Source organism: Ruditapes philippinarum, unplaced genomic scaffold (assembly GCF_026571515.1).
Source record: "Ruditapes philippinarum isolate M1 unplaced genomic scaffold, ASM2657151v2 ctg16137_1_1_1_1, whole genome shotgun sequence".
Lineage (NCBI taxonomy): Eukaryota > Metazoa > Mollusca > Bivalvia > Venerida > Veneridae > Ruditapes > Ruditapes philippinarum.
Window position 1 is genome coordinate 11,977 of NW_026858668.1, and position 23,308 is coordinate 35,284.

Below are 23,308 nucleotides of genomic sequence, written 5' to 3' on the forward strand. Positions count from 1 at the left end.
TTTTCACAATTATTTAAATTTCAAATCAGGGGCATTCCCTTGCTCAATGAATGTCTCTGCATTTCTATGTGATAACAAAAAGAATCATTTGACATTCTTACGTCCTTTTAATGGTTCAATTTCAGAAAAAATTGATGGATTTCTGTGTCAAAATTAATCGGTTTATTTACAATTTTTTACTTCGAGACTTTTCATCTTAATTGTTGACTTAGATATATTAATGCACAGTTGATTCAGGAAGACTGAAATAGTTTCTTTAATGACTGCGTCTTATTCATATCTAACAGAAATTAAATAGCGGAAATATTCAACAATTTGAATGGAGAATTGAAATAAACTGCACTTTTGCAAAGCGAAATGCGTATTGTTGCGTAAAAACTTTTCTAGATTTACCGGAATAAATTGTCCAATTAACTGACAGTTAACATTTATCAAAAGATAAAGTGCACATTTTAAGGTAAAATGCTTTAAAATTATAAGACGATAGTTACTTTGATATGGTGTCTATCGACTGAAGTAACGTAATATAGCGCACGGAATGGATCCTATCTATTTATCAGTATTTCTGTCGGCTATAGTTACTGTTACCCAGGGGCGTGTGTTAAAAGGTTATTTTCTAAAATGATGAATATAGTTCTTTTTAAAAGAAAACAATACTTTGAATATGTCAAGTGCATTAATTAAAATATATCAAAATATGTTAAATAATAGTGATGGTGCATATAAGCAAGTAATTGGCTTGGATTTTAGATTAGAGTGGACCTAGATTGCAAGAATGTAAAATAGAGAAGTGTTTACATTAAGACCAGTTTAATAGCTATTTTTATACTCATATATTAATTATTTTTCAGCCATAAAATGGGGATATGGCGATTTTAATGGTAAGTACTTTTCGTATTTATTTTCCCTTTGTTTTATTTTTTATTCAGGTTATCTAATATTTTAAATTAGAGCATATGTATAAAAAGAATAGTGTTTAATTTGTAAATAATTTTGTCTATATATTTTACTAAATCTTTATGCAGAATAAATTAAATTCTTGTTTATTCACATTTTACATTTATGCTACATTTTTTTTAAATATATATACAATGGTATAGGACCAGAACAATGGCCAGAACTATTTCCTGACAAGTGCGCAGGAACATTTCAATCTCCGGTCGACATTCGTCCGCTGGAAACTTTCTATAATCGATATCTAACACCGTTCAATATCTACGAGCCGCCACCACCACATGCCAAATATACAATACAAAACAACGGGAAATCAAGTACGTTTTAAAAGCATTGTTTTTATTCATCAGTCAAAGATAATTAACAAATCTGTACAAGTAATTAGGAATGAAAATTAGAAAGAACCATATCTATCTTAACAGGTTTAGTATATCAATTGCAATATAACCACATGTTACAAAGATACACTCAATAATATTATATAAATGCTAAAATAAAATAACTGTGAATCGCACATTTTAAGAAGATTATTTAGACTACTTCATAGAGAGAAAAATTCTATAAGATACGTCAGTTGTAATCTTTTTTTAATGAATGTAAAGAATTTTTTCGTAGTATGTGCAAAAATCATGTCTACTCTTAGAAATAAACTAGTAAAACTTGATATCAAATAACAGACTTTTCCTTTGATTTATATTAGTCGGCAGATTTTTCTTAAACTTTGCATTCTTATATGAAATCAGAATTGAAACAAACACATAAAGCAAAATACATCTTACAGATGCACTTTGCTATGCTTCAACAAATTCACATTATTGCAGCTTTCTTCATAAAAGAGAGACAACAGGATAACTTTGCATAGTAAAACAACTCTAAATTTAAAGTAATGTCAGCAAATGTTGCACACTGACAGGAAATAACAAGCACAATCTTGATGTCAGATGAGATATTCCTGCTGTTGAAAATGACATCGAAAAAAAACTCGCTTATACAGAAAAGTCAAAGGACCCCATAATTTTACTTTTATTAATTTCGTTTCAATTATGATTATCCTTAAACATGAAATCAAGAAAATTATTTCAAGTATTTAAATTTCTTTTCTTTCTTTGCTACTTTGTCTAATTATGTAATAAATATGAACTTTAAACATGTTCTCATTTCAACTAGTTCAAGTTGACACACAAGGAATATTCTTACTCGACAATGGTGGACTCCGACACACCTACAAAATAGAACAGTTTCATTTTCATTGGGGAGATTCTGCTGGCCAAGGGGCAGAGCATACCATTTACGAGACGGCTGAATCAATGGAGGTACTTAATAAGATCTTAAAATCCCAAACGATTACAATTTTTACTGTAATTGACGCCTTTATGGTCTATTGCGAGAGCTGGAAGTCTATCTGGTGGGGGAAAAAGAAAACAAAAATAAATCAAAGATATTCTGTTGATGATGTTTTACTTATGAACATACAGCAACTAATTGCAAACAGGACGTTTATTTTGATAAAATAATATAAAAGAAGTCAAACAGATGCAACCAAAGTATTATCATTGTAAACACAGGGAAATCTGTCATTATTTTATTAAGGTATTAGCACCCCGCTTTGAAGAGTATTCAAATAGGCTAGAACTACTGTTAACTACATTGAAAATGAGGGCCATGGGTTCAATCCCCAGAAGGGTCAACTTTTTTTCTTTCTTTCTTTTTTTCTTTTAACATTATTTAAGTATCTCTCATGTCCCATTTGGAAAGAAAAAAGTCTTTAATTTTGATTTTTTAATTTATATAGGTATTTATTGGCTAAATTATGCTAAATATAGTAATAAATATGGTACCTGATATTTTCAAAGTGTAATATAATCAAAACTAGTCGGTAAAAGTATTTCATATTTTACAAGATCAAGCAATATACTTTTTTTAAAATGTAGGGAAACTTTGAAAACAGGCACTCATTTGGGTAAATTTAAAGAATTTTTTAAATTAGGCTCCCTAAGAAGAAAAATGGTCAGACACGTGGTAAAAAAGGGTGGGATAGGGTAACATTTTTATACAGATTTCATAAATTTTAAGTAGAAACCATAATTTTGCTTATTTGGATTGTTAGCTGAATGGTACTTTTTGTTTCTTACCATTTAAAGGTTCTTACTTTCTAAAAAAGGGCCCTCATAACATCCTAGCTTGAGTTTAGAAAAGTGGCCATAACTTGATTTCCGTACGGTAAACTTTGTTTAAATTTTGCATACAGGTGTACTTTAAGGTATACATCTGACTTATGATGTCATTTTTTTAGTTCCTGATAGTGCCCATTAGGGTCCTAATACCTTAAATCTATATATATAATATAAACAAGGGATACAAGTCGTGGCCTCGCACTACCAGCACGGGTTCGTAAAATGCATTCACACGTGTAAACTGTATAAAATATCCTGTATTCCATCAAAGTTATTGTAGAAGTTAATATATGAACGAGTCTTTACCCAAGTTCTACTACAAACACTTCATTAAAACCTGTAACATTGCAGGAAATAGCTAACATTTCAATATTTACATTGGCTGTCAAGTTGTCGTCCATTTTGCAGGTGTGTTTATGTTCCGAGTATTTTCATTGGCTGATGAAAAAACCGCTATTCGTCGCGGCTATATGCCGTTATTATCCGGATTATTATTATTCATTAGCCAATGAAATTGACAGTTACTAACAGAAGTTGGATTTACGCATTGGAACATACGGGCAACATCAAAATGGAAGCCGAGGATAGAAATTATCAAAACAAACATAAATTGTTACAATAATTTGTACCAGAAGTTAATGATTGCATCATTGATGGTGGTGGATAATTAATATTTAACCGATTACATGATTAAACTTTCTTATATGAGCATACGTTTGCATAAGATGTCGTTTTACACGTGTAATTTTACAAACCGAAATTTTACGAACGTGTGTAAAAATGAAACATGAAAGGTTTTTTTTAAATAATATCTTGTGCATGTAACAAAGTGAGTCATTTTTTTTAAATTATTGATTCTTTCATCAATGTCCAACAATCAGAAGAAAAAAACTGTTGTATACTGCGTTGTATTTACTTTTTCATGAATTGAGCAATTTTGAGTTGTATCCCTTGTTATATTATCGTATATAGTGGGAAATAATTTGACAGAATCCCCTGTGATTGTAAATAGATAAAAAGTCCTATTGTTCTCAGTTGTGTGCATTGTTGTGCAAACATAACAAAAACATTGGATACGCACATAAATTTAAGAGTTTAAATTTGAAAATGTAGAACATTCTAATGAATCACTTGACGGATGCAACATTTGCCAACTTTCAATAATCAAACGAACGTTAGCAGGGAAATTGACTTGTCTGTGCATCCAGTATAAAGCCTGGCCAGACTTCGCATCTGTGCACTCTAGCCACAATGTAAACTGCAAGCAGTTTCTTTGTTTATATTGATATCTAAATTCTCAAATAAAACTAACCATTTGCAAATACAATAACTTATCAGGAGGGTTCGAGGAACAAAATGTTTTGTGACTTTCAATGTTTAAGTAATTCATTTCAGATGCACATAGTTAGTTGGAACGTTGAGAAATATAAAAGTTATGTTGAGGCATCGCAATCGCCTGATGGACTTGTCGTTTTGGGAATATTATTTAATGTTTCGTTCTTTGATAACCCAGTAATGGAAGGGATTGTACAGGCCATTCCTAGAATAAGAGATCCAGGTACGTGTTTTGATAGTCGTAGTGATAATATTTGTAAGAAAAGTCATATGGGTGTGGCATACTTCTTGCTTCGGATAACTTGTCTAATATTACCTGTTTATAATTATTTCAGTTTTCAGTTCCTAGGTATCAAATGTATTTCATTATTGATCGACGACACATTGCGCATTCACTTTTTTCTACTTAAGCCTTCAACCATGAACAAATACAAAAACAACAAGAGATTGCCTTAAATCTTCTTAAATCTTCTAAAAGAGTTTTTATTGGTTTGAATTCCAGACTTGAAGAATAAGGTAGACATTCAATATATACCATTGGTTGAATTTTTACCCAATTCGCCGGAGAAGTATTTCAGGTATAGAGGGTCACTAACAACACCAAACTGTTATGAAAGTGTTATCTGGACTGTGTTCAAGGAAAGGCAATATATCTCAGAGAGGCAGGTAAACACGAATACTTTTTTCCTTATTTAATAGGTTGTCAAGAAATTTCAATGTCACATAATTTGTTGTCAAGAATTCTCAATGTCATAAATTTTTATATGATAAAAAAATAGCAATATGTATTATTCAGAGTAAACTTTCAAAATTTGAAACGCAATTGTTGTGTTTTATGATTTGCAAACTAAGAAATGTGTTGAAATTTTAGGGCACGTTATAGCTCAGAATATTTTTTCTTCTTTAGAAAGAGCAAACATTGTTTTTTATTACGTTTGAATTATGCGCTAGAGCATGTTAGATGGTTATCACCTGAAGAAAGAAATGATGAATGGTAACATTCTTTGTCATAAAAGTAGCAAAATGTAAAACAAATTGAATTTTGACTGCAGCACAAAATACAAGATAATTGTGGCTGTACTTTTTGCCAAAATGCAACACAAACAAAAGAAATTTTAGGTGTTCGGTCATTGAGTAACTATAGACAACTATAACATGACACCAAAAATATAAATGCTTTTGAGAAATAGAACTTAAAGCATTCCTGGGGCATAACGAGCCTTGAATCTTATTAAAATGCATTCAAAAAATCTTGCACAAGCGACAGAAAAGAACAAGAAGTTCTTTAACCCTTAATAAGTAGCCTGAATAAAGTTTCGAAAGTATTTTACAAAATTAATTTTGGATCAGCCCGGTTTTTAAAAAACTCCCTGGGAAAGGTATTTAATAATTTTTTTTTTAAAAAAAACATTTCTTATTAAATGAATTTTTTATACTTTTTTTTTTGGGGAATGGGTTAAAACCAAAGATGGATGAGTATGCCTTTGGGGGAAAGCAAAGGGAAAAAAGGAAACTTTTTTAATTTAATTTTTTTAAAAATTTTCTCTCCAAAAAAATTTTCCTTGACATTAAAAAAAAAAAACAAGTTTTGGTCTAATTCCCAAAAATCCAGTTTTTTTAAATTATTTCCCTAAAAAAAGAGTTTGGAAAGTTTTTGGTTGTTTTAATTTTTTAATAAAAAACTCATTATTAAAATTTTTTCCCGTTTAAAAATATTTTCCCACAAAGCCCTTACAAACACATGAAAGATGGGGGAAAGAAATTAATTTTCACTACATCAATCTGGAGCGTGAGGATTCGGTTTAAAAAGTTTTTTACACACTTTCCATTTAAGTCTGTCGGCCCCAAGTTTTACCATTATTTTCAAACTTTTGGCACATTTATGTTACAATTGGTCCTCAACATTTCTGGGGAAGGTTGGAATAAATATATGTAGTTTCCATGGTTTTTAGGAAAAGAAAATTCAAGTTTTTAAAAAAATCTTGTAGGCCCAGAACCGCTTTTGTATAAAATTTTGAGAGATTAAAAAAAAAAAAAAAAAAAAAAAAAAAAAAAAACAAGAACAACACAATTACAGCACATTTGATTTACAATCTTAAAATCAAATTTACTGGCATAAACTGACCCAAAACATATCTAGTGGAACAAAATCTCAGGGTTAAATGGAAAACGGATCATACAAATGGTTTTCAAAAACCATTTGGAAACACATTTGTTGGCAAAGAAAAAACCCTTATGTTTAACAATGTTTCATATCTTTTTACTGGTATTTTGGGTAAATTGAATTGTTTTATATGTTTTTGCACGAGTTTTTTAAAAATTGAAAAACAAAATTTACTGTGGGGTCAACAAAGGTAAAAAAAAAAAGGGTATAGACTAAATTTTTAAATAAAATTCTAATCATTCCCTTAAACTATAATTTTTATTATTTGAAAACTGTAAAATTTTTTCTTGGGCAAATAAACCAAAAATTTTTTTTTTTAATTTTTAAGGGAAAACGGGGCGGGAAAACCCCTTGGGTTTAACAATATAGACCAGCTTTTTCCATTGAATGGAAGAGTTTAATTTAAAGAAAGTTTTTGCTATAAAAGAGGAGGATTCCCCAAAACAAATTTTTCTAGCTTAAAAAAATGAGGCCCCCGTCACGACAAAAAAACCAAAAGTTTCGTTTGGGACCCGCCCGGATCCAAAAACCCCCTGCGCAAAACCCCCGGGAGTTTTGATCAGGAAACCCTGCTTTTTTTCGCTAAACAAATTTTTTCTTCTTTAATAGAGTTTTTGGGAAGCCCAAAGCATTTGGGTCCTGAAAAAGACCTTTCGCGGGATGCGCCGGGTGGTCTTTGGGCCATTGGGTGGTCGGGGAAAACCCCCTTAAAAATTTTCTTTTTTGTCTGACGCGGCCCCAAATTAAAATTTTGTTTTATGGTTTTTTTTTTTTAAAGAAGAAACTTTTAACGTTAAAACCCAAAAAAAGAAAAAAAAATCCCAAAAATTAAATTTTTTTGGAAAATTAATGTGGGGTTTTTGTTTGGGGCTTTTGGTTTTTAATTTCCAAAAATTTTTAAATATATCTTTAAAAAAATTTTTTTTAAAAAAATTTTTTTTCCTTTAAATAAATTTTATATTAGAATTAAATAAAAAAATAATAAAAATATTTAAACATTAAAAGAGTTTTATATTTACATATTACATTAGTTTTCAGTTGTTTATTAATGTTATTTATGTTCATATTTATGAAGCATGCATGTAATGTACGATTTGAGTTAAGATTTGTTGTAACATAACAACAATTAGGAAAGCAAGAAAGAAAGAAATGGAAATATAGCGTAAGATATCATATACAAGATCCAAGATTATATAAACAAGGAAATGTGGAAACAGTTCGAAATAGATACAGTTCATTCCAGTTACAAATCTTTCTATTAAAGTAAGTTTTTCTCTTAAGTTGAACAGAACATCGATCTTACGATTTACTTTGGAATGCCATGACTTGCTTAGGTAGTTGAACACTCCAGCAGAACATTTATTTAACATTTCATTTTGGATTTTCCTGTGTTGTTGCAGACTGAGGAACATTCAAGCAGAGCATCAATTTTACACCTTATTTTGAAACGCCCTGCTCAGCTGCTCAACCAGATTAGTTTTCTAGCAGAGCATCAATTTTACACCTTATTTTGAAATGCCCTGCTCAGCTGCTCAACCAGATTAGTTTTTCTAGCAGAGCATCGATTTTACACCTTATTTTGAAACGCCCTGCTCAGCTGCTCAACCAGATTAGTTTTCTAGCAGAGCATCAATTTTACACCTTATTTTGAAATGCCCTGCTCAGCTGCTCAACCAGATTAGTTTTCTAGCAGAGCATCGATTTTACACCTTATTTTGAAACGCCCTGCTCAGCTGCTCAACCAGATTAGTCTTCTAGCAGAGCATCAATTTTACACCTTATTTTGAAATGCCCCTGCTCAGCTGCTCAACCAGATTAGTTTTCTAGCAGAGCATCAATTTTACACCTTATTTTGAAATGCCCTGCTCAGCTGCTCAACCAGATTAGTTTTCTAGCAGAACATTAATTTTACACCTTATTTTGAAATGCCCTGCTCAGCTGCTCAACCAGATTAGTTTTCTAGCAGAGCATCAATTTTACACCTTATTTTGAAATGCCCTGCTCAGCTGCTCAACCAGATTAGTTTTCTAGCAGAGCATCAATTTTACACCTTATTTTGAAATGCCCTGCTCAGCTGCTCAACCAGATTAGTTTTCTAGCAGAGCATCGATTTTACACCTTATTTTGAAACGCCCTGCTCAGCTGCTCAACCAGATTAGTTTTCTAGCAGAGCATCGATTTTACACCTTATTTTGAAATGCCCTGCTCAGCTGCTCAACCAGATTAGTTTTCTAGCAGAGCATCGATTTTACACCTTATTTTGAAATGCCCTGCTAAGCTGCTCAACCAGATTAGTTTTCTAGCAAAGCATCAATTTTACACTTTATTTGCAAATTCCCTGCTGAGTTGCTCGGCTAACTGAACATTCCAGCAGAATCGCAATGCTTAGTGCAGAGCCTACTGTTACTGGTCAATAAATGAATCATTTTTTGTCCTTATATTCCCTCTGCATATACCAAAAATGTTTACTAAAAGAAGTATTTTGACACATCATCACATCAAAAGAAAGTAAAATTAAAACCAATTATCTCTTTTCAGAACTATATCTTCATTCATGTTGGCAAAAAAACTAGGTACATGTTTTCATTAGCATACGGATGATTTCAAACTAAGTATTCAATTAAATCCCCTTTCTAACACTTATTTGAATTCTGCCGATATTGTATCCTTTTCGACAACGTTACAAAATCATTGCAGCTACGTATAGCCATGTTTGTTTATTGTAGGGATGACCCGAGTGGGGAGTTTCTCATGCAAACAATATTAATTAGCGCCTCTGGTTTCGCCACAATGGAGTTTCATTTTTATGCTTATAAAACATTTTGGTTGTCTGGATACCAACATAAGAGCGGGATTCGATATGAAACGCATTTTATTAACAAAATGTCGGTATTTCTAGTCGTATGAATTTTATAAAACGCAGCTTTAACGATCAAAAAAGCGTTTCTGAGAAATAAAATGGTAAACAGACGAGTGATTCTGATGCATGTACATGTATATTTGACACAGATTGCTGATTTGGTTCTTTTTTATTATATTTTTTTATATTATCTATGTCTATTTAAAGCAATCTTAATCTAGTTCAAAAATGATAGAATTGACTTACCTTCTAATTTATGTGATATTATATTTTTATATTAACTAAATTTTATATAATTATTCATGAAAATACGATTAAGTCATTGATCGACATTGGCAAGCCTAGGTTAATTTCATTTCCGAGGTTGAAATGTCGGTCATAAACGACATAAAAAGACGATTTATAGCACATACATTCTGATGTAATATACTTTGATAAGAGTAATGTCGATAAAAATAACGAATAAATTAGGTATAAAACAATAAAAATCAAAGTTGTCAAGTATACCGATACATACATTAAATTATTATTTATCTTTATTGAACTATGTAACATTGATCATGTTTTAAATGTACTAAAATATGTAAATAAATCTTATTTTTCATTAGATTAATGTAGTTCAATACAATGATTGGTGGTTTTGATTTCATAAGGACGTTGCACTTATTCCTATTATTAATTTTGATTGAAATTTTGCACATTTTCGTTGCTTAAAATATAGCTTTGATCCGCTATCAATCAATATCTAATAAAGAAAAGGAAATAAATTATACTATGTTTGTTGCTTTATCCCAAATATAACAACCAAATATAATAAAAGTCCATGCTGCTGTACTGAGACGGGGCGTCTGTGGCGGATAGATTAGTAAGTTGTGAACCCCTCAACGCTGTGGGTTCGATTCCCCGTCAAAGACTTGGGATTCGTTCATCTGAAGAAGTTGTCAAGCTGGCTTATTGGACGCCGGTGGTTCTACTCAGGTGCTTGTTTGTGTCTGAAATAATGCACGAAGGAGCATCCGAAGTTTTCCTCCGGCAATAAAGCTGACAAGTCGCCACATGACCTTTGCTGTGTTGGTGCGAGATAAAATCCAACTTAGTAGCTGTGTTGAGACTAAAATGTTGATATGCATAGGAAAATTGACAAAGATAAGTCTACTGTGAACATGCTTATGGTTAGTCTGAACTTCTGTGTAACTTAAAGTAAAATTAAAAGAAAAAAAGAATAAAATCAAATAATGAACGGTCTATGGCATCATTGGTTTATGGCATCATTAAATAACGTTTTACAATTATTATTTTTATTATTACTATTATTAGAAAAATGTGTAAATGAATCGGAAATATGTATTTTTTAAATTATTTGTTGAAAGTTGATCAAATATTATGTCTGAAATTAAAACTTTACAGCTGTTTGATGCATTTGTATTGCATAATCTGATTTGTCATTCCGGTGAAAAACTAAAACTTTTAAAGCAATTAAATAAAAACTTTGCAACAGGATTTAAAGAAACAGATACCGTATTTATTCTATAAACAACTAAATACTAGGAAAATAACGTTTCCCGCCGAATGACTTGATAATCCTGAGACACTAAATTTTACATAGTCAACACGTTAAGAGTCGCCTCTTCCATCCATCACTTATTCTGTATAGCTTTACATATCCGTTTTAATTATAAATTAGTCAAGGATCTGTTAATATTTTATATTAACAATATGATGTTATGGACATTAACTTATATAAAGACTTCTTATGGGAATTTCCTTATAAGTATTTCTGCTTTCTTTTATTATTTACTGTCGAGAGACATCCATATCTAAAAATATATATTTGCCGTAGGATTGGTCGTAAAATGTCCTTAAACGCCCATGAAATTTATATACACCTGGAAATAAGTTTAGCGCAACCGGCATTTTGCCTCAATTTTGAAATGACCACAACTGAAATTTTAGATTTTATTTGGGCAATGGTACAAACCACCTGTAGTCAACCTGCAACAACTGGAACAAGCTCTGCACCAAGAATGGCAAAATTTACCTCAAAATCGCATTAGACGCCTTACTGGTAGTATGAGGAGAAGGGTTGAGGCTATCATCCGGGCACGTGGCGGTTACACACGTTATTAAAAATTTGGCTACATAATGTCATTTTAGGTTACGTAATCGTCAACATTTACCAAAAATATCCACCAGTAAATGTTTTGTAAACGCTCCAACACCATACTTATAAACACTTACATTTTTGGTAAAAAACAACACATTTGCTTATGCTTCAATAATTTGGTTAAGAATAAACTAAACTCTTAAATTTACGGGTTTATGGTTACTAAATTGGTATCGCTATTTATTTTAGCCCAATTAAGTCGTCATCTCATGACAATCACAACCAATTTTAAATTTCGATCCGGATGAACTTAACTTATTTCCATGTGTATATTGTTACATTTTATTTTCTCGGAGTACATGTACCATAATTTTCAACATTCAATAGCTCAATCCAATGGTGTTGTTACTGGTCTTGAAACTTTTTGTATTTAATTAGAACATGTCATAAACAGAGTGTGGTCAAAATCAATTCAGCCTTTTCGTATTATATATTATCTTGTTATTCTTTTTTTAGTTTTTCAACATTTCAAAACTCCGCCGGTCTCCAAAGATCAATGACAAATAATATCTTACCATTGGTCCATCTATTTTTTAAATTTTCAGGACTTACATTTCAATTTTGCATGCAAATTTCTGCACCAATATGGCTAAAAAGATTTTATTCTTTCATTAAGAAAGATGATCGAAATATTCAATACAGTTGTATAAAATCATCCATTTAACAGTATTGTATATAACATTAAATAATTCGCTCAAAATAAAAAACAACAGCAAAATACAACAACAAAATACAACAACAACGGAAAATAACAATGTATTTTATTAACTTTTATAATTTGATTTAAAGATGCAATCTGGTAGAATTCAAAGTAAGAAGTTAAAAATAAGTGGATTTCTCTGTTCAAATCAATACCAATAAATTAAAACATATAATAGAATATTTGATGCGTCATTACTGACAAAAATAAAGATATTTATAAAGAGAAAAGAGTTCGAGATATAAGATTGATATCAAATACGTATTTTATTTCAATACCATTATTAGTACAAGTATTTTCAAATCGAAATTGATATAAAAAGTCGGAAGAATCTGCAGAGAAGACATATTATTTTTTAATTTGTCAGATTGTGTGAAAATATGCATAGCAACAGTTTGAACACAAGGAGTCTTGTTTTAGAATTTGGTGTTTGCAAGAAAGAAAACTCTTTTGACTGCTAAGGTGAATATGAAAGTCAGTTTTTTTCCCTGGGGCATGTTCTAGGTACAAGTAAACAGCAAACTGGGCGGCAGCTGGAGCTCCCTCCATTTTTTGGTGTAAAGTAGCACTCCAGTTTTTACAGTGTACGTATCCTATTTCTTCGTCTGTATCCGCGACGACATTCACGTCGGCTGAGTTGTCTATCACCGTCGTAAAAATGACCAACACAGCTTGGTTCACAGGCGTTATCATTCCTGAAAGAAAAGTATGGCATTACATGAACGTGAAGTCATATAAATAAACACGATGCGCAGCTGTTTTCAAACAATTTAAGCAAGCACGCCATAAAATATGTTTGTGACACAGTTTCTTAAACAGTTTTCAGTATTCTAAATATTTTATTGAATCTTCTACATGTATATCCTATGATAATTATTTTATATAAGTAAATACATTTTTATGACAATCAAATTTTGTTTAAACTCAAAATAGTTTTACAAAGAGAGTGGCCGATTTAAACCACTTTAAGCTCGTAATATTTTCATTTGGCCTACAATTTGATTAAAACTTAATTAAATGTGAAAGAAATCTTGGCGGTTAAATCCTTTTATGATGATCATGTCACACATTTAGGAGTATCGTCACCTTAGTGCAGTAACGGATTAAGTCCCTCTAAATTTAATATGATTGCACTAAGATGAAGGTATGTAAATTACCTGCATTCTGCTTGTGGAAAGGCACGGCATCTCATTACACTACATGGATTAACTAAACAACGTAATGTCGGACTTCCCTCGGGACATTCGCCTGTAAACAAGTCAATATCATAAAATAATTCATATAAAGTAATTCATATAGATAATTGTTGGATGTGTCATTTGAACACCAGTCTCAATAACTGCCTTAAGTAAATTTTCGCCAAATTTGTAAACACGGTCAACACATGAAGCAATGCTGCATAATAAAGAAGCGTTTGCGTTAATGCAGTCACTTAATGAAGTAAACAGTTTCTATAACAAACAAAATAAATTGATCATGTCGGTTTTATCCAATAGTTATATTTGCCGCGTACAAATTCTTAACTTTAGCACTTTTTTTCAAAATATTAAATAATTACACTTTACTATTGCCCCGGGTAAAAAAGTAAGATGTTTAGAAATACACATCTACGTGTATTTTTACTCATACCCTTTTCAGTATAAATAAACTTTGATGCATTTGAAAAGAAAATTCAATTTACTAACTGTTCTGCTAGGAAACTTTTAAATATGTTAAATGCACATTACCATCGTTTGGGTCGACGTTGCCATGACATTCCTCCTGAGACAGTTGCCGTTGTTCTCCGGTGTAATAGTGCCCAACACAGTAGGGGTTGCACGGATCATCATTACTTAAAAAGAAACATATGCAATCGCATATCAATATATGTTGTTAACAAGATTAAACAAGATTAAGCATCGTAGTTAAAAAACACGATTATATGATATCATCTTCTAGTTTTCGCATCTGCTCGTTATATCAACCAATACTCTTTTTACTGTTTCTCTTAAAACATTATTGTTGTTTGTTATCTTAACATACCTATCTTGTGTTTTAACCTAATTGTTCGTTAGTCAGCTAGGTACAAATTGTCATGATTGGTCACATTGTTTAAAAGGCACATTATGCCTAAGAAATGAATACATTTTTACGTCTTAAGAAAGGACAAGCATGTGTTTTATAACGTTTAAATAATGGTTTTAGAGCATGTTGGGTGCTTGTTATCGCAAAAAAATGCAACGCCGCTAAATGTGAAATTATTTGTCATATAAGTAGTAAAATGTAAACAAAGTAGTACTTTGACTTCCATACAAGTTACTAAATCACTACTACTGAAATAATTGCCAAAAAGCAACAGAAGCAAAAATGGTTCGGGAAATTGGCCGTTTGTAACATTTTGGAAACTGAAAGTACACAAAATTATACAATCTTCTGAAGCATTTCTGGAGCATAATGGACCTTTAAAAGGAGGAAATATTGAAAAGTGCTGTATAGAAATGATGTAATATTTCTTACTTTTTGTGTTACAAATGTTAAACAGTTACAAAAAAAACGTGCAACTCGGCACAACTCATGACTTATCTTGCCATTTGACCAAAAATATTGAATATTTTCATGCCAACATGAAGAACAAACTTTGACAACGAGCAATGCTTTTGGGGGAAGAAATATACAAACTCATCAATGTTAATTGATTGATGACGTCACAGTATAGCCTCCGTTATGTCTACAAGTATATAAACGTTTTACCTTTTGCTTCTTCAAAATACACATGTAAAGGAATTTTATGATTTGCTGGGTAAATATTCCTGTATTTCATGTAAAACACCCCTGACAAAGGCATTGTACGCTTAAAGTACTTGGATATTTTATACGTCAGCACTGTATGAACGCTAATTCTCTTCAACAGTATTTTAATCAATATTTAAGTTCTTGTATCCTTCTTGGAATTCAGTGTTTTTGAAATGCCTTTTATAGATTCGAAAACATGTATCCAAATATTCAAATAATTACAGCTACTTACACACACACAGCGTCGGGATAGTTCGGACATCCATTCGGAGTACTACAAGGGTTTCTTAAACAGCGAATGGCATTTGGTTGTGCACACCGAGCTACAAAAAATTAGCATATGTTTAAGTCATACTAAAAAGATATTTCAGCTTTTATTGTATTGTTTGTCAGTAAATTTTAAAAATATATATGTAAGTTTGATATATTTTGTAAAATAGCTTTAGCATTACGTTATTATAAAAAGTGTGCAACAAAATGAAATTAATTGGATAATATTCAAGTAATGTAAACATATAATAAGAAAGGAACTTATATCTTATTACCTGGCCTGTGGCGGGGTCTATTTCTTCCTGAAAATGGTTAAAAAAGTGTGATAAAATAACCTCAATTCCGTTTAATTTACGGAGTTTCCTGTTTTATTATTTATTTTTTATTTATCTTATTTATTTTTTTGATATATTTCCTTATTTCTATTTATAAATTATCCTCTTTTTTGTAAATGTTTAGCAGTCTACGTTATTTTAATAATAATGATAAATAAAACAGAAAAAAAAATATTACAACAACAGAAACATTTACAAACAATAATTACACTGTATAAAAGACAAATTAAGTTTTGAAATTGCAATTGTTACTCACCATAGTGGTAACCTTGAGCACTGGATGCTATTATACACCCCAATAAAATCAGGGCAACAATTTTAAAATCCATCAAATAGTTTACTCCTGGTTCCTTCTCTTGAAATTTCAGTGAAATGAGTTGTTGAATGTTAGTAAAACGAGTCTGATAAAAATGCGAGGTAGAGAAAAATCTTGCCAAGAATACAAAACACTTAACCTGTCAGCAAATGCTAAATTTTCTCACACTCATGCCAAGAAAGCCTCAATTTTATAGATAAAATTTGTTACAAGAGGAGAAGTAAAAATAAACATCACATGTTTTCTGTTTTACTTGTTGTTTTTTCTTGGCACAATTTTTTCAAAATATTAAGATAGTTTGTTGTTTTAAGTGCAATATGAAACGTATAATTTGGCATGCTGAAGTATATGAAATCCAATTCACAAGCATGTCAAGTTTGTTTTATTTTTGTTTATTTCTTACTCTGTTGTTATGTTGTTTATTTATTTTAAATGTTCTGTAATATTGAATCACCACAACAAATATGCTTAAAGGAACTCCACTGAGGTCCAAAAGCCTAAAACATAAAATTAGAATTTCTTACATAGATCTGCTAAGGAACGTTAAACAGAAAGATGTGCAAAAGACAATTAGGATATAATCTCAGAAATAAATTAAAATCGTATTCTGTGCCATTCTTAGTCAGATTTAAATGAAAAGCGTTACACTACTTTTTTTATTTTTTAGTCATTTTTTTCACAATAAGAATAATTATTCTTGAAAAATGGAGTCAGCAAATGTACAAGAAACAGATAATGATCTCGAAAAATTAATTTCAGTCTCATATATCATGTAAAAAAATCTCAATGGAATCCCTTTAATTGATAACGATTCATCATGAACAAACGGATGACGGTAATGCACTAAACAGTTAACTGCTCGTCAAAATGAACCTATCAATGTGAACTATAACCAATGTATGTGTTGAAACTTCTAATATTTATGTTTTTAATTTGTTTGATTAAAGTAAATACTGAGCACAATGTTGCATAAATAGACCATGTATATATTTTTGCTAAATCTTTCACAAAATATGCCACAATGAGTTGGAAGACGGACTTTTATCATCCGTGGCATAGTAGAATACGTACAATTATTTAACGATACAATTGTGCTTCTCTTTTATACAAACTAGTTCAAACTAGTTTTTAGTAGTAATTTGCGTGCTTTCTCAGCTGCGTAGAAACACATTTATACAAATATTCACCTAGTCAAAAAATACATCTGTAAAATCCCCCTGCTATTTATTCATATTTTTCTTTTGCTACATATCATACCAACTTGAACCTCTTATTTCTCTCCTGGCATCAGTACAGTTTAAATGATGATAAATGTAAGATGGTACGTAATAAATTTTACAACAAAATTAAGTTGTTATTGTAATAATGCTTGCAAAAATATGCCAGTGTATTCTGGAATAAGGGAACCACCATGCTGCTCCAACATTGATAATCATTTATTCATTGAAGATTGTCTGTCATCATTAATTTAACTAAGTATAAATACTACTGTTGTAATTTGACTTCATGTTTCAGGATATATACATTTCAAATGAACTGAATTTATGTTATATCTGACCCCCTGAATGGTGGTTTCCGTTGTTGCCAAAGACAAGAAGATAAATAAACCTTTGAACATGTTTATAAATTTGCTATGATAATTATATAAGTTATCGATGCAGTTGTCCTGTGAATGTGTCACTGTCCACCTTTTTACTTTGCAAACGATATATGTTTGCTTAGAGATTTCGCAGCTACAAAGGTCATGTATATTGAAAGCCTTGTTACCTTTCTGAAAATTTTGATACCAAATTTCCCACTGTTTTGCTCAAGTAAATTTACAGAAAGTAACCAAGTGCACACTTTCTTTCGCTAATGAGTATTAATAATATCTGTCATATGTTGCGGTTCGGCAGAATTTTAAATTCTTTATCTTAATTTTCAACTCATTATCATTACAGCCGTAACTATTTTCTTACAACAGCGTATTAAATTGCAACCCTATTTATAACGGTAAAATGACGTCAACCTTATGCCTAGGTCACAAATAAAACAGGCGCCGTCCGATTAAACGATTTTTATAAAATCGGCAGATTTTTTGATGTCGTGGACGCCGGGCGATTTTAAATCTGATACCTTGCGTGGTCATGAATGAAACAGTCGTCGGGCGATTTTTGCCGAGTGGATTTTACAGAAAGAATTGAACGGATCGGGCGGTCACTTCCCGATGTCCGTACGGCGCCTGTGCGATTTAAAAGTGAATCGGACGGTTGCCGCGCGGGCGCCGGGCGACAATGACTTTACATTGAATGACATCCTAGATAAATCAGCCAGTTGTAATTATCCCAGCAAAGAAGTCAGCTGCCAAAGCCAAGTGGAAGGCCAAGGAGTTGGTCCGTGTTGTTGACAACGAGTCACCAACGGCCAGTATCGAGGCCGTAGAAGGCAAAAATCAATCAGACATTCGCATGGACATTGAAGGAAAAATTCGTGTTTACTAGTATTCAAAAGAAATTCACTAATATATTTTTGAGGCATTTACAACTTTTTCAAGCTGAAATTACAACAAACACAAGCAGCCCGGTCGCCGGATGACAAAACGATGACCGCCCGGTGCCTGTACATGAATCGTCCGGGTACCGGGCGATAATCGTTTGACTACTTAGCTCTATTCAGGCACCGGGCGGGGCCCGGCCGATGTCCGCCCGGACGCCTTTTAAATCGGACGCTGTTTTAGCAGAACAAAAAATCGCCCGATCAAAAGAATCATCGCCCGGTCGCCGCCCGGCGACCGAACGATGTCCGCTCGATGATATTTATACTCAGTGACCCCCAAAATTATCGTCCGGCCGCCGTTAGCTTTTAAGTATTACTTAAAACTCGAATGCGCCCGCCCGATGAGCAAAATTTTCAGCTGCTGCCGTCCGATAGTCACTGCCGCCGGACGGACGCTGGCCGATATTGCGATTTTTTGGAGAAACAGACGCCGCCCGGCGGCATTTTCTTATTTGTGACCTAGGCTTAAGCATGCCATTGTACAGCACGCGACTTATCTGGCACCCCCATGCCAGATGAATTTTCCGGCATGGGTAAAACACACGAAAACGCCAGTTTGCTATGCAAGAAAGCATATTCCTATCATTTATCTATCGTTTGTGAAAATTAAAATAAAGCTAATTCAGATAATTTTATTGCCGTTGTAAAGTACATGTAGTTTTATCCATAACACTCGTAAGAAGTTGACACTTTACAAAAAGAGACAGAAAAGTATATATGAATTTTGATAACTTCAGATCTTAATCTTCAGCTCCAACACATTCGTCCGTTGACAGCAGACGACGTCCCAGGTAATATTCCCCAACACAGTATGGCTCACACGGATCACTGTTTCTGTATAAAATATAGATATTCAAAATGTTGCTGAGAACTAAAATGTAAAGCGCTAGGATAAAGTCCTATTTAAATACAGAAGGATTCAGGAAGATTAATGATGAAATACTGCAAGTACTCGTGCGTGTGATTTGAAGCCCTTAATTAGTGTAAAAATAGCAACCATGATAAGCCTATGATATACCAGTAACTTAAAAGATATACTAGTAAGTTGATTCAAATGAATAAGATGTCAGAATTAAATACATCAGTTGAACTCTAAGTAAAGACAAATGTCACTTGAAATTAACTTTGGTCACAATCTGAAAACAAAATGATATTCTGATCTAAAAACACTTGTGTTGTATATCCTACATTGTAATTTTGAAAAAATTATGTACCATTTGTTTTAATAAAATTCCTTCTACGATATATCATTTGGGAGTTAAAGTTTCAACTAGGCGTTAATATATAATTGTTCAAAGTGCTCAGTGCATATTTTCTTGCAAATTCTTGTTTTGCCATACTTACAGGCAAACGGCACGTGGATAAGCCGGGCATTTCTTAATCTTACAGGGATTCTCTTTACAAACCCTTGGCTTGGTGTTTAGACACCATCCTACAATAAGCAAGTTAGTATTTTCTAAATAATCACTTGAAATATACAAGAGAGAAAAAAAGATTTTGGTTTGTTAGCATTTTTAGCAAAAGCCAACTATTTCCTATTGCTTTAGAATACCATATAAATCTGCATATACTTTTAAAATTAAGTACTAGTTTTCATTGAATAGAAAATCCAATATTATCATACGTTATAACTTCTTGTTTGAGTTCTTTATATCAAATAGTTATATAATATATACATTAAAGGGACCCGACTGAGGTTTCATGACATGACGGGACTGTAAATCTGTTTTAGATATTAATGTTCCATTTGACGAATGACTAAGCCAAAAACTGGTGTTTAAACTTTCATACCATTCGCTTCTTTCTGTTTTAAGTGCCCAAGCAGATTTATCTAAGAAGTTCAAATTATATTTTTGTAGGCTATTGTACCTCTGTTGAGTTCCTTTAATACATGTACAGTTTCTTTTTCTTTTTTGTGTGTTTACATACAAATGTACTTATATTTTCATACTTACGCGGAATCTTCACCTTTCTCCTCTATTGAAAACAAAAAGAATCAAAATTTAAAAACAATGATTTCTTTCTTATCCATACTTTAAAAGAAGAGTTGACACCGATTTTCAGACATTATGCAAAAGCGCTTAACATCAAAGTATACTTATAATAAATGCTACATTTGGTATCATTTAAGCACAAAAAACGTTTACAACTAATCATGTAAATAGTATTCTTTATTCAAATAAATACGTTATTCTCTTTGCTAAAAAAGTTTTTGTTATGTTAACTATATGTTAACACGTGGCAAAATAATTGTGTTAGAAAGAAGTCATTAGTTATTACTACCTTTTTCCCTTTGCATTCTCTTTTGGACAGCGTTGGTCTACCCTCTATGTAGAAATTACCTTTACACGCTGGTTCACATGGATTATCATTTCTGTAAAAGGATGCCAGTTTAGATTCGAATCTACTGTATCTAATGAATGGGTTAATTAACATTAAAGGAAGAACAAATATGACGCCATAAGAGCATGTCATATTACAAAAATGTGCGTGATAAAAACCTGCAAGCTTTGTTAAGGAAAAGTATGCTTTGTAAATGGCAAATAATAGCACATTCCAATATTCAACATTTAGCAAGAATTAAGCTAATGTTTCTTTTTTGTTAATAACTCGGAAATCTTTAATAAAAATCACCCGTATGTGCCTAGACTTAAAAAATCAGAGAAAGAGGCAGGTAAACGTTATGTTCTCTTTACGCATTAGATAGTGTGACTATTGTATACTATTATTTTGTCATAAATGCAATAAATATACAACACTTACAGACACACCGCGTTTGGGAACGCAGGACATTTCATGACGTCACACGGGTTAACAAAGCAGTTTAACCGTGGACTACGTCGGCGGCACCATTCTGTAAACAAAATTTATAATAAAATTGGAACATTAATTGATATATCATTAAATATAGCCTTGCTAATGTAACCATAAGCCCTCGGCTTGCGCTTTGGGTTATATTTATCTCATTCGGGCTATATTTTTCTGTACATCCCTTCAGCAACTTGTATAAGTAACAATATTATCTGTACTGTTTATAGTGTAATCCTAAATGTACAATTTTAGCATTGGGTTCATTAAATTTGATATGATTTAATTTTAATACTTTTAATGACATGGTATTCTTACTTAATGTAACAAAGAATCATATATAAATATGTAGTTTCGAATGATACACTTGCAAAAACACCAATTACACAATAATGTTGGATTTGAAGATACAAAATGTATACATACCCGGTACTTCTTGGCCTGTAAGCAAATAAAACATTTCAAATGTAAAGTGCAATTCTACCTTTCAAAATTAATGCACATTTTATTAAAATGCTCAATGGTTTTTTTTATCATTTACTCTGTTGGCAAATGTTAAGCTTTCAACAAAATTATGTTTGCATGTAAGTAATCTCATCTTTTTAATACGTTAAATCAAGAAACTGTGTTTATTTGTAGCTAGATTTGTATACTTGAATTGATTAAATAAGCGCATAATATTTGGATAGAATATAAAAAAATTATAAAAATGTATGATAAAATTGTATGAAATATATACCTGCTATGATTTTATAGTTAAGTGCCAAAACAAAGACAAGAATAACAGTTTTTAGATCCATATCTATATGAATTATAAACCTGAATAAACCTGAATAATTCTGTTAACATAAGACACGAAACAGCTTGTGGGAATTATTACACATAAGTTGCATTAACTGGAGATTTATCCTGAAAATATACGATATTTACCCCAATTATTAAGGTTTGTAAAAAGAAAGAACTAATGATGTATCAAATATAGATATATGCGATTGATGGGACTTTAAGTACTTTTTTGAAATGTCCCACAATTCAAGATCGGTAGCATTTGTTATAAAAATAGTTGTTCATATCCAGGGCATGTCAACCATTAAAAGTTATTGGCTGTATTATAAGAACATAAATGTGTATGTTTTTTTTCCATATAAGTAATTTAAAGACCATTATGTCCGAAAATGCTTTCATTTTTTTTTAATTTTCCAAAAGCTTTTTATTTGTTGTCATGTTATAGTTTACAAAAACAATTGCTAATAAGCCATTTACCTGAACCTTTATTGCTTTTTACAGCTATAGTGGTTTAGTATTTAATATGGAAGTCAAAATACTACTTTGGTCATATTTTGCTACTTATATGACAATACTTATTGAAATGGGAAGATGGACGAAACCTACATGCACTCCTTTGAATGAAAGAATATGTTATAATTGCAATGTCATAGAAGATGAATATCATTTTGTTTTAGAATGTGCAATGTATAATCTCATACGAAAGAAGTGTATATCTTGTTATTATTGGCGACGTCCAAATATGTTAAAATTAACAGAGCTATTTAATTCTGAGAATTTGAAAATAATAAGAAATCTGAGTATTTTTGTCAATAAAGCTTTCGAAATAAGAACAAGCATACTTTTTAATATTCAGACATGAATTGTATCATGCATTAATCATTGTTATTATTTGAATCTCACATACAAAGGTTTATTAATTAACTATCAAACCGTTTTGTATTTAACGATCATCATATTTGATATCAGAAGTCTTGTGTTTCGTTTTTGTAACAAGACTTCATTTTCCTTCACATAAAATCATTTTAAATTTTTGATATTGAGTATACTTTGTAATATGTTTTCTATGGATCTTTCACACTTTATCTTGATACTTTCGAACGTCAAGATAGAGGTAACTAGGATCTACGGATTG

At 31.6% G+C, this 23,308-nt stretch overlaps 3 protein-coding genes across 3 annotated transcripts; 1 reads left to right on the forward strand and 2 right to left on the reverse strand.

The window, feature by feature from the left end:
• Positions 1 to 460: 460 nt before the first annotated feature.
• On the forward strand, positions 461 to 5,174 carry LOC132753906 (carbonic anhydrase 1-like). Its single transcript, XM_060744458.1, has 6 exons — positions 461 to 608; positions 852 to 881; positions 1,101 to 1,271; positions 2,122 to 2,267; positions 4,524 to 4,686; positions 4,966 to 5,174. The coding sequence occupies exons 1-6, from the start codon at positions 539 to 541 to the stop codon at positions 5,157 to 5,159; spliced, it is 774 nt and encodes a 257-aa protein (XP_060600441.1). The 5' UTR covers positions 461 to 538; the 3' UTR covers positions 5,160 to 5,174.
• Positions 5,175 to 12,593: 7,419 nt separating this feature from the next.
• On the reverse strand, positions 12,594 to 16,194 carry LOC132753905 (uncharacterized). The gene is made up of 6 exons (XM_060744457.1): positions 15,985 to 16,194; positions 15,669 to 15,695; positions 15,356 to 15,446; positions 14,079 to 14,182; positions 13,509 to 13,599; positions 12,594 to 13,046 (listed from the first exon to the last, which is right to left on the reverse strand). Exons 1-6 carry the CDS (start codon positions 16,055 to 16,057, stop codon positions 12,929 to 12,931), a joined length of 504 nt encoding a protein of 167 aa, XP_060600440.1. The 5' UTR covers positions 16,058 to 16,194; the 3' UTR covers positions 12,594 to 12,928.
• Positions 16,195 to 19,319: 3,125 nt separating this feature from the next.
• LOC132753909 (uncharacterized) lies at positions 19,320 to 22,398 on the reverse strand. Its single transcript, XM_060744460.1, has 7 exons — positions 22,127 to 22,398; positions 21,814 to 21,828; positions 21,343 to 21,433; positions 20,863 to 20,953; positions 20,517 to 20,556; positions 19,924 to 20,011; positions 19,320 to 19,413 (listed from the first exon to the last, which is right to left on the reverse strand). Exons 1-7 carry the CDS (start codon positions 22,185 to 22,187, stop codon positions 19,320 to 19,322), a joined length of 480 nt encoding a protein of 159 aa, XP_060600443.1. The 5' UTR covers positions 22,188 to 22,398.
• Positions 22,399 to 23,308: the final 910 nt, after the last annotated feature.